General features: G+C 38.9%; 1 protein-coding gene across 1 annotated transcript in view; it reads left to right on the top strand.

Annotated features, from left to right (window-relative positions):
* Window positions 1-12,769, top strand: part of PLBD1 (phospholipase B domain containing 1) — a 53,978-nt gene that overhangs the window by 19,015 nt on the left and 22,194 nt on the right. The window contains exons 3-5 of the mRNA XM_047865941.1: window positions 5,038-5,121; window positions 6,253-6,391; window positions 12,510-12,650. Of these exons, the coding sequence (XP_047721897.1) occupies window positions 5,038-5,121; window positions 6,253-6,391; window positions 12,510-12,650 (364 nt within the window). The remainder of the gene's footprint in view (window positions 1-5,037; window positions 5,122-6,252; window positions 6,392-12,509; window positions 12,651-12,769) is intronic.

The raw sequence follows: 12,769 nt of genomic DNA, 5'->3' as shown, positions 1-12,769 counted from the left end.
AGTGGTCTGCATTCCTCTGAGCTCCTGGATGCTGCGGGATCCGTTGAGGCCACTTCTGACCCCCAGGTGGACGTTTCTCTTCCTCTGCTCTGAATGTCAGAATCAAAATATCTAGTCCCCCCACTCCCAACAAAAAAGAGAAACGTTCAATGATTCCAGCCCAGTTACCCTCCTGTACTTGCATCTGTCCTGTCTACTGTTATGTGGACATCGTCAGCAAGTACCCCCAAGTCAAGATCAAGGTTCCTCAGTTTCAAAGTTTCTCAGCCTTGGCACTATTGACATTTGGGGTTGAATAATTCTTTGTTGTGGAGGCTGTCCTGTGCATTATAGGACCTCTACCCACCAGATGCTGGTAGCACTTTCTCCCCCACCACCTAGGGTGACAACCAAAATGTCTGCAAACATTGCCAAATGCCCCATGGAAGGAAAAAAATCACTCCTGTTGAGAAACCTGGCTCCATTTTGAAATAGACTGAAAAATTGAGAGGATTTAGCACTCTGGATGGAGCTAGGCAGGGTACAGTGATGAAGGTTTTGGATAAAAAGTATGAATTATTTGCTTCTTTACCTGAGTGGGCATTGTAGATCCCACAAATTATTTTTTCCAAAATAGAATTTTATTTTCATATAAATCATTTTATTTTTTTTTTTAATTTTTTTTCCCAACGTTTATTTATTTTTGGGACAGAGAGAGACAGAGCATGAATGGGGGAGGGGCAGAGAGAGAGGGAGACACAGAATCGGAAACAGGCTCCAGGCTCTGAGCCATCAGCGCAGAGCCCGACGCGGGGCTCGAACTCACGGACCGCGAGATCGTGACCTGGCTGAAGTTGGACGCTTAACCGACTGCGCCACCCAGGCGCCCCTAAATCATTTTAATTTTAAGAACCGTTCCTCTTAAAAACAAACAAACAAACAAAAACAACAGCAAAACCTTCCTCCTCATGGCAGAAAAAGTTACCGTAGCCGTTTCTGTACAGAGAAAATAATGTCTTATTTAAACTGAGTCAATTCAGAATGGTTCACTCCCCTCCAAATACTTTATCTCAGAATGGATTGGTATTACTGAAGCATCTTGGAGGGAGGGAAGGTGTTTGACCAGCGGTTGTCCTGTAGGCTTCTGTGGCATCCACCAAACTGGAACAGTCTTTTTTAGTTTTTAGCTTGGATGTTTCCCCGTGTGACATCTGATGAGGCTTCCTCACGAAGCTTCCTCAGTGTCCCTGGTCTCTTGCCGCATAATCAGTGCCACCCGAGGTTGCAGTAGTCACCACAAGTGTGAGTCTTCCACACCGAGCTGGTCCAATGTCCACTTGTTCTCCCTCAGGCCACGCAGAAAACGTTTGACTGCTCCCCAGGCTCGCTAAGGTATGCAGGGCTCATGAGCCCTGACGGCCCAGGCAGCCATCTCCACTTCCCCACGTAGTCCTGGGGTGGGAAACCGTGGAGTTATTGCCTTCCCACACAACTAAATCAAGTCATCCAACTGACAGGGGATTTATGTATTCCGTTCACCTGCCCTGTGAGCCCATGCACAGGAACCCTTCCTTGTCATCCACACACCTGTCTAGCTTTACCGCTGTTCTCTCCCTCGGTTTTACAGGTGGCGGATAGAGAAAAGTGACGAGCTTGATAATATAAATGTGGCAGCATAAATAAATACGTGAACAAAAGTTAAAGGCGATAATTCAGTTTTTAAATTTACAAATAATCTGAAGGGAAAGCTCTCGTGAAGTGAATTTATTGAACTCAGGGATCATAACTAAAAGATTTCAAAGGATTTTCGTGTTGTTTGCCTAACTGGCAATAAAACGATTTTCATTTCAGCAGTTCCAGTTCTGGAGATTACTAGATAAAGGGTATCTAAAGTTCCAACGTACGGGGAGCCGAATTTCTGTTCCTGTAAATCTGAGTCACCTCCTGTATCAAATAAAAACCAGAACTGAGACCTGAGATAAACTTGCAGTCCAGAGAGTGCAAGGGGTTCACAATTTACCCACTTTGCTCCAAACTCGTAGCAAAAGGTAGATACAATATATAGAAAGAAAGCATTATAGTAATACAGTGGGCCCAAAAACAAGATTAAACATATTTTGAGGCAGAAATGGAGCAGAAAACAAAGTGATGATGTGTGGATCTGCTGGGCCTTTGGCATGAAATAGCCAGAGACCATCATCCCTGCTGATGGGCGAAGGCCTCGGTGCTTCAGTGAGCTGAGTCAGGGCCGAACCGAAGCAACCTTGCTGCTTTTGACTGTATAAAATGAAGAGGCCACAGAATAACTTGTGCTGATATGCATGCTAGGCTTCAGATTATAAGAAACCATGAGCTTGGGATCGGGTGGGGGTGGGGGGGGGACAAGAACCAAATCATTCACGTGCTGGTTCAATTACAGATACACCTGCAATATTCCGTAGGGGAAAAAGCCCCCAAATTCACAATCAGAGAAATAAAATCTGAAATCAGAAATTAGTATTGAGGAGTTTACATAAAACATTTCCCAAGGGTAAGATAAAGGGTAAAAATGCTCAGAGAGCTGTTGTTAGAACAGTTTGATTAAGAAACTCCAACATAAGTCTGTTAGGAGTCCCAAAAAAGAGACTGGAAGGAATCACAGATAAGCAATAATTGACACGGTAATAGTGGAGAATTTATCAAAATTTAAAAAGACCTAAGTCTTTAGTTGGAAAACACTACAATGTAGTGGGCGAAACTACAGAAAATTGGGGATAAATCATCTTACAAGCTATTAGAAAGAAAACACATTGACTACAAAGGAGTCTCAGCTAAACTGACAGCATATTTCTCATCAGCAACAATAAAATGAAAGGTGATATGAAAATAGTATCTTAAAAGTACTTCAGGAAAATAACTTAGCTTAAATTTTAAAACCATTTAAATCACCCAAGAGCAAGGGCAAAATTAGGATATTTTCAGATATATAAATTAAAATGTTTGATCACCCACAAACTTCTATGAAACTAAATAAGATACATGTTAACAAGAATAGCAGGAGGGAAAGTTTGGGATATAAGGAGCAATAGTTAATACAAGAAAAGCGATGTTAATAAAATTTCATTGTAAAAGTTAAAAAACTTTCATAGAAAATTTTTTATTAAAAGGGTAAAACTAAATCTTTGAACATAAACATGATGGGGTGTCCATGGGCAGCTAAAACTTGTTAACGTATGAATCATGTTCGGAGGAGGAGAAAAATAGAAAATTCATTTAGGCTTCATCAGAAAATTCATAGTGATGAATGTTTCTAAAAATGTTAGTGATCATAAAAGAAGAGAAATACATTTCACGGCTTTTAAATTAGCAGAAGTAAAAAGAAGGATAGTAAAAATGGTATATAAACGAGGAAAAAGTAAAAAGGAGGTCAAAGAAAGAAAACAGAAAAGACTGTAGAAATACATCCACGCATATTCAATCACAGTGAATGTAAGGGGATTATTTTCACCAATTAACTGGGGAGATGTTGTTTAAGGGTGCAAACTTGTAACTAGTAAATAAGTCCTGGAGATCTACTGCACAACATAGTGATTATAGTCAACAATACTGTGTCATAAATGTCAAAGTTGTTACAAGACAAACTTAATTGTTCTCACCACAAAAAAAAGAAGGAATTTTGTGATGTGAAAGAAGCGTTAACTAATGCTACAGTGGTAATCATATTGCAATAAGCAAATGGATCAAATGTACACATTTGATCAATGTACACATTGTACACCTTAAACTTACACAATGCTGTATGTTAATTATATCAATTAAAAGTGTTGACAGCATATGAGACACATTTAAGTTTTTAAAGTTTTATTTATTTTTATTTTTTAAGTTAAGTTTTAACATAAAGAATCCCAAAGAGCCAATATTTGTTGAGGCGAGGGGGATGAAAATTAAAACAATGAGAAGCCATGTAAACCCTATCTAAACTGCTGAAAATTTAGAAGTCTGACCACACCAAGTGTGGGTGAGACTGCAGAGCAAGGCAAAGTCTAATCTGTAGCTAATGGGAATATAAATGGGTACAGTCACCATGGAGAACAACTTGGCAATATATAGTAACTATAAATATCGAGAATATTCACCCCGGCAATCCTACTTTCATATGTGCTATATATATTCTAGAAGAACATGCAAATATGTAAGGAAAGACATTACAACAGTGTTTGAAGTTGCATTATGATAGCGAAAAGTTGAAAACTGGTTGCATACATGAACTCTTATATAGTCAGACCGTGAATGCTATCAGCAGATGAAAATAATAAATTTAAACTGCAGAAGATAATGCATTTCTTCCACAATGTGTTGACGGGCACCCGGGTGGCTTAGTCAGTTAAGAGCCTGACTTTGGCTCAGGTCATGATCTCGCGGTTTGTGGGTTTGAGCCCTGCATCAGGCTCTGTGCTGACAGCTCGGAGCCTGGAGCCTGCTTCAGATTCTGTGTCTCCCTCTCTCTGCCCCTTCCCCACTCATTCTCTCTCTCTCAAATAAAACCTATAAGAAATGTGTTGACAGAATTGTTACAGTATAGTATGAAATTAACTATAAGTACCACTGTATACTATTTGTTGTTAAATCTATACTTAGTGATGGTACAGAAACATTCATGATAGAAATAAATCACCAATTCAAGATTGGAGTTACCTCTATGAAGAAACGTGTGGAATTAGTGTCAGAGAACTGTACACAGGGGTTTCAACTCTATCTAATGTTTATTTCTGTTTAAAACTATATGCCTAACATGGCAAAATACAATGATTTTAATAAAATTGGGTAGAGATACTTGGGTGTTGATTTTATTATATATGCTTTTCTGTATATTTCTCAATTTTTAATTGTGTGTTCATTTTATTATATATGCTTTTCTATATATTTCTTAATTTTAAATTGTGCGCTTGATTTTTAAAAGGATGGGGAAGGTTTGCAATAAGGGACCTTCTAGTTAGTCAAAAATTTGTGTAATTTACTGTGATGGACTACTCTAAGGAGAAAAACAGAAATGCAACCATTTTTTTTCTGTTGTTTCAGACACATGTATGACCACTTCGTTAACCTCTACCCACAGCTGATTAAGAAACCTTCCATCGTGGATAAAGTGCAAGATTTTATAGAGTATGTATAATAGCTTTCCTCTTGTTATTCACACTACAGGGCCTGAATCTGTCATTGCAAACAGCAGTTTTTCCTTCGCCAATGTCCTTTTCTGGCTCTTAGGCAGGACTCCAGAGCTGGTCTTGTAGTAAGGTATAGCACTTTTTGGTAATGACGTGAAAACTGGCTGTCCTCTACGGCATGCCCACACAGCATGTCCTCTAACTTGGGCTCATTCAAAGGTCACGTTGAATATCATTATCGGCTGCCGGCACAGCTGGAGGAAACCACCATGAGAGTAAGGAAGGCAAAGTTAAATGCCTGGACTGCCTCCACCTAAGGGCCCCACTCCTTTAGGGATCACCGATCCTCCTCCCTAAGGTGCTTCGGTTTCATGGGCTTGGTGACTAATCCTAGCTGAGGTACCAGCTGTTATCTAGTCCTAATTCACAACATAACTCTGAAAACATTTCCATTTTGATAAAGTTTTGATAAAGCTTTCTGAAGCTAACAATTCTCAATATTCAGATTTCTATTTGTTTTATACGTGTGATTTGTTTTATGTTTGTGGCTGTGATTAACTTGGGGACAAAAGGACTCTGGTTTGACCCTCCAAATCATACACTAAGCAACCCCTTCATCAAATCTAACGTCCTGCAGAGCATCATTAAAAATTATTGGACTAGATCCCATGAAGCAATGACCTTGTATTCTAAGATTGATATAGAGAGGCGCTGGGTGGCTCGGTCAGTTAAGCATCCGACTTTGGCTCAGGTCATGATCTTGCAGTTGGCGGGTTTGAGCCCCACGTTGGGCTCTGTGCTGACAGCTCAGAGCCTGGAGCCTGCTTCAGATTCTGTGTCTCCCTCTCTCTGTGCCCCTCCCCTGCTCATTTCTCTCTCTCTCAAAAATGAATAAACGTTAGAAAGAAAAGTATTTAAGATTGATGTAGAGATAGTCTGAACAAATCAGAAAAGCTTTCGGTATACAAAGTTATGTCAAATCAATAAGTGATTGGAATGTTGTAAGGTCCAGAATTTAAATTACACTAGCATAACTATCTGAATATATAATCTGTAAATGCCTGGGTTGAATTTAGCTTTGGATGAGCAACCATGAAGAATCCCAGTGCAAATCTAATTTCTCTTGCAGGAAGCAAGATCAGTGGACCCGGAAAAACATCAAATATTACAAGGATGACCCATTTTGGAGACATACAGGCTATGTTGTGACACAAATGGATGGATTGTATGTAGGAGCCATGAAGAGGGCTATGTTAGAAAAGACAAAGGTAAGATTTTTAAAAAGCTACTCAGAATTTATACGGTATGGCAAGAATATTGAGAATTATCTTTAAAATAACAATCTTGCACTGGGTGTTGTATGGAAACCAATTTGACAATAAATTTCATATATTAAAAATAAATAAATAAATAAATAAATACATAAATAAATAAATAAAATAAAAATCTAATTTAGAAGCTGATCAAATTAGGACTAGCACATTAATTTCTTGTACGCAGGCACTATCTTGTTATATTCCTAGCACCTGACTCAGTGTCTGCCATAAAATTCAAGCTTAACACACAGTCTCTTTATCTCTTAATTTCTTTCATAATCCTGTGCTCTGGAGTAGGGTAAAGAATATACTGAATGAATGTTCTGGCTGTTTAACCTAATACAGCTGCTACTTTTGTTGATATAATTTTTAAGGCAAAATGTCTAAATGTACAAATTCTATGCTTCTCACCCTCTACAAAACACACACACACACACACACACACACACACACGCACACATAATAGTATCTTGAAAAGCTTTATTGAATAATCGAAGATTCAAAGGTGCACTTAATATATTCCCAAAAACTATGAAGATTTTGTTTCCTGGGGGTAATACACACACACACACACACACACACACACTCAACTGGGCATATGTATACACACTGGAAAAAATATACAAAATATAGTTCATAGAAACGTGATGCAAAAAATTGTTAATCATATAAACCAAGCCTTACTCATGAGTTTAGAAATGCAAATTAAGGGGCACCTGGGTGGCGCAGTCAGTTAAGCGTCCGACTTCAGCCAGGTCACGATCTCGCGGTCCGTGAGCTCAAGCCCCGCGTCAGGCTCTGGGCTGATGGCTCAGAGCCTGGAGCCTGTTTCCGATTCTGTGTCTCCCTCTCTCTCTGCCCCTCCCCCGTTCATGCTCTGTCTCTCTCTGTCCCAAAAATAAATAAACGTTGAGAAATGCAAATTAAAACCATAACTGAGACATACTTTCTCACTTATCAATTTAGCAAAAGTTCTAAAATGTGAATGTATACTCTTTTGGCAAGGCTAAAGGTGAAAAATACTGTTAGGAATTCTCAAAATATTGGTAGGAATACAAAATGGTATATTCTCTATGGAGAGAAAATTAGGCACTCAGTACCCAAATCATATGCTCATTTACCCTTTGATCCAGCAATGCCACTTCTAGGATTATCACAAAAGTTCAGTATGGCATATGGGCCACCCTTGTCATTGCAGATAATTTGTAAGAGCAAAAGACCAAAGACAACCAAATACATAGAAGACTGGCTGTGTAAATGACATAGCTGTAAACAGGAATGAGGGAGATCTCCAAATACTGCTACAGGGTGATGTTCGGGATCTGTTATTCTGTTATGAAGTATAAAAAAGTGGGGTGCCTGGGTGGCTCAGTTGGTTAAGCACGTGACTTCGGCTCAGGTCATCATCTTGCGATTCATGGGTTTGAGCCCCATGTCGGGCTCTGTGCTGATAACTCAGAGCCTGGAGCCTGCTTTGGATTCTGTGTCTCCTTCTCTCTCTGCCCCTCCCCTGCTCACATACTGTCTCTCTCTCTCTCTCTTTCTCAAAAATAAATAAACATTAAAAAATAATAAAAATAGTAAATAAATAAAAAAGTAAGGTGAATACCAGTGTAAATTATTTGCTACTTTTTACATAAGATAGGGAAATAAGATAGATGATGATAAAGAGATGGATAGATTTGCTTAATTTTCCAAGAACAAACAACAATGAAACAATAAACCCAAAACTAAAAAAAAAAATTACCTATAAAAAAAGAAGAAAAGAAAGTGAAAGGGACAGGAATGAAAGGTACATTTCTCTGAATGTATCTTTTTTTTTTTTTTTTTTTTTTTTTTTTTTTTTTTAAATTTTTTTTTTTTCAACGTTTATTTATTTTTGGGACAGAGAGTGACAGAGCATGAACGGGGGAGGGGCAGAGAGAGAGGGAGACACAGAATCGGAAACAGGCTCCAGGCTCCGAGCCATCAGCCCAGAGCCCGACGCGGGGCTCGAACTCCCGGACCGCGAGATCGTGACCTGGCTGAAGTCGGACGCTTAACCGACTGCGCCACCCAGGCGCCCCTCTCTGAATGTATCTTTATACATTTGACTTTAGAACCATGTGAATGCTGTTCATAACTATAAAACAAAATTTAATATAGAAGAAAAAGTCCCTAAAATCTTAAAATGAATGGACATGAATATGTCTAACTGTATGTCAAGTTGATAGCGTAACCATGCAGACAGCAGTTATTTCCAGTGACCTGAACACAGTTACTAGGGTACATCCTTAATGGGATAGATCCTAAGGACAAGAAGAACCACCAAAACCAAAATAAACCTTAAACTGTATCCAGTAATGTCACTTTAGCAATAATATTGATGTTATCATTTTGAAATTTGATACAGTTAGATATAGTAACTATAAAGCAAATATATTTATAAAACAAATAACTATGTTGACTATCAAGATTTTCAGCATAAGAAAAATCAGTGAAGTCAAGACCTTGTAGTTTTTAAAGTTGTATAGGTAGGAAATCATTACTTTTAGCTTCCTTAAAAAAAAACGCATAGTTTCTTGCTTTGCCCCTTGAAAAGGCTTAGAAATAGTGAGAATAGCATTGACCCCGTAGCACTGAGCATCATCCCCTAGGAGACTATGTCTTAGGGCAAGCAACAGCATCTCAAACAAAGCAAAAAAGCACTAGCCGTGAAGAAAAATATAAATTCAGCTAATTAAAATAAACTTCTTTTCATCAGAACACACTATATAGAAAGGGAAAAGATAAGCTACAAACCAAGGGAAAACATTTGAAATACATTTAACCAGCAAAGGATTTGTATCTGAAATACACAAAGAACAAATAAATTTTTAAAAAGAAAATACCCAATTGAAAAATGGGCAATGGGCAAAATTATCAGCAGGAATTTCACAGAAAAAGAAACCAAAATGACCCATAAGCATGTGGAGAAATGCTTAATTTCAAAGAAATATATATTAAAACCTCAATGACATCCTATTACACACCAGGAGTGGGGAATCTTAACCACTACTGGATTGAGTAAATTGTCCCAACTGCTTTGGAAAAGAATTGGATGTTACTGAAGACATTTAAAGACGATACATATTCTGCAACCTGGCAAATCCAGAGATTAACGACATTCTTGCCCATGGGGGGGGGGGGGCACGTACATAAAAGTTCACAGTACCATTATTTTGCTACAAACTGGAAATATCCCAAATGTTCATAAGTTTATCACAATACTATATACCCTTATATGAATGAAAATGAACTGTTTCCACACTACCAACATTGATACATGTCAAAAAAAAAAAAATGTTGAGCAGAAGAATGCACACAATATGATTCTATTTGTACAAACTCAAAAGCAAGCAAATTTAAAAATAGCCTGTCTATGGATGTGTACATAGATGATAAAGTAACAGAAAAGAGGGTAATGAGCCATAGTGCTTACTACTGATAAATAAGGAAGGAGAGAGATGAGATTGGAGGTTTCTGAGGCACAGCTAATGTTCTATTGCCCAAACTGTGAGATGGGTTCATTAGTGGTCTTTTTCATTATTTCTTCTTAACTTGTGCATATGATCTTTATCCTTTCATAAGTATGATATCATTCTTTAAAAAAAGGCAAAAAATTAAAGGCAAATTAAAAACTGGAAAATAATATTTGCAATTCATATCAAACAATGAACAAATCTCCCTAATATTTAAAGAACTCCTAAAAGTTGATAAGAAAAAGAATAAGAAAAATAAATAAGGCATATGAACAGTTCACACACACAAAAAAAATTCAAACGTTTTTTAACATGCTCTGCCTCACTCCCTCGTAACAAAAGAATTGCTAAGGGGCATCTGGGTGGCTCAGTCAGTTGAGCATCCAACCCTGGATTTAGGCTCATGTCAGGATCTCGCATTTCGTGGGTTCAAACCGTGCATTGGGCTCTGTGTTGACAGCTCAGAGCCTGCTTGGGATTTTCTCTGTCTCTCTCTCTGCCCTTACCCCACTCCTCAAAGTAAATAAATAGGCTTTAAAAAAAAAAAAAGAATGAGGTACTGTTTTTCACCTATCAAATTGAAAAAAAAAAAAACCTCAATGTTTAATATGTCATTGAGGCTGTAAGAGTGTCTGTTGAAATAAGCCCTCTGTAGACAACTTGGCAATATTTATTAAAATCAAAACTGCCTCTAGGTATCTATCCTACACAAAGACTCACACACATATGAAATGATGTGTCCAAGATTGATTTTTGTAACACTGTTTATAATAGCAAAAGACTAGAAGCCACAGGAAAGTCCATCAGTATAATACTGGTTAACATATACTGTATCCATTCACTAAAGTTCTGTTCAAGAGAATGAGGAAGATTTTTACATCTAATTATGGAAAATTCCCCCAAACAAGTGAAAAATATGAAGAGAGAAAAATCAAAGTGAAGACTAAAGCATATAATACACTACCATGTGTTTAAAAATGTATTTATAAGACACTGTAGAGGCACCTGGGTGGCTCAGTTGATTAACCGTCCAACTTCGGCTCAGGTCATGATTCCCAGCTCGTGATTTCGAGCCCTGCGTGGGACTCTGTGCTGACAGCTCGGGGCCTGGAGCCTGCTTCAGATTCTGTGTCTCCTTCTCTCTCTGCCCCTCCCCTGCTCACGCTCTCTCTCTCCTTCAAAAATAAATAAACATTAGAAAAAAAAATTTAATGTATCCATAAAACACTGTAAAAAGTCTAGAGATATACACAGAAATCAACACAACAAAATTCCACTATAAATCTCATTATAATTTTTTAAATCTTTAATAATGCAAGTGTTAATATAGTCAAAGAACAAAAAAAAGAGAGAGAATATGTGTATAAACAAATAATCAGTTTCTGGTTTTCACTTTTTTTTTTAAGAAAATCTCCTTGTGAAGGTTCTAAGATTTGGGATTGTTTTCAGATGAGGATTCAAAAGCAATTTGCTGACTTGCACAATCCTTTGGAGATTTTTTTTTGGGGGGGGGGACAGAGAGAGACAGAGCATGAACGGGGGAGGGGCAGAGAGAGAGGGAGACACAGAATCGGAAACAGGCTCCAGGCTCTGAGCCATCAGCCCAGAGCCTGATGCGGGGCTCGAACTCACGGACCGCGTGATCGTGACCTGGCTGAAGTCGGACGCTTAACCGACTGCGCCACCCAGGCGCCCCTTGTTTTTTTGTTAAAATGTCATTTGTGTTTGTCTTGTCACCAAGTCCGCCTAAAAACCAATTTTTCTGTAAGATGCTCGGCCCCTGGCTACTCTGGTGGATTAACTCTTGGTGGAGCAGGGCTCTCTAGCACTAAGTTCATGTTCAGGTCTGACCATTGCTTTGGGGTAAATGTCAAGTCAGTTCTACATTAAACACACAAAATCAAAAAGCGTCATGGGGCGCCTGGGTGGTTCATTTGGTTAAGCATCTGACTTCGGCTCATGATCTCGAGGTTCATGAGTTGCACCCCTGCACAGGGCCCTGCGCTGACCGCTCAGAGCCTGGAATCTGCTTCAGATTCCGTCTCTCGCTCTGCCCCTCCCCTGCTCATGCTCTGTCTCTGCCCCCTCAAAAATGAATAAATGTTAAGAAAAAATTTTTTTAAATAATAAATCAACAAAAAATTAAAAAGTGTCTTAGTTGAATATTTTGCTGTAAAGCAGTGATTCTCAACTGTGAGCAATGTCCCTCCAAGGCAGAGTTGGCAATGCCTGGAGACACTTTTGGTGATCAAGACTGGGAGGGTGCTAACTGCTATCTAACGGGGAGAGGCCAGGGATGCTGCTAAATAGTTTACAATGCACAAGCCCCCCAAAAAGAATTATTTGGCCCTAAATATCACTAGTGTTTTGGGTATCAACACATGCTAAAGCATCTCTTATAAACCCTAAGATAATAGCTATTTTATAAGCTACGAGAAAATCGAATGCATTTGTTACATTGGGGACCCTTGGCAAAGGAATAACCGAGGGTATCCCGACAATGGGGAAACTAGAAAATGGCATCCTACTGCCACAAATCACTGGTAAGAGTACTCTTTGTCTCTCCCCAGCCTATGACCCTGTTCCAGATTCAGTTCCTGAATGCCGTTGGAGATCTGTTGGATCTGATTCCCTCAGTTTCTCCCACAACAAATTCCAGCTTGAAGGTTTTTAAGAGATGGGACATGGGACATTGCTCTGCCCTTATTAAGGTGAGACACAAAGCCACCTCTCTCTTTCCTTGTTCTGGGACACACAGACTTTTTCCATATGGCAGCCCAAGTGTGGCAACATCTCATCACCCCTGGCTACAGCCCTATTATCAGCTTAT

This window comes from Prionailurus viverrinus, chromosome B4 (genome assembly GCF_022837055.1).
Source record: "Prionailurus viverrinus isolate Anna chromosome B4, UM_Priviv_1.0, whole genome shotgun sequence".
Classification (NCBI taxonomy): domain Eukaryota; kingdom Metazoa; phylum Chordata; class Mammalia; order Carnivora; family Felidae; genus Prionailurus; species Prionailurus viverrinus.
The sequence above is the reverse complement of the archived record's forward strand: the minus strand, read 5'-3'. Positions and strand labels throughout refer to the sequence as shown.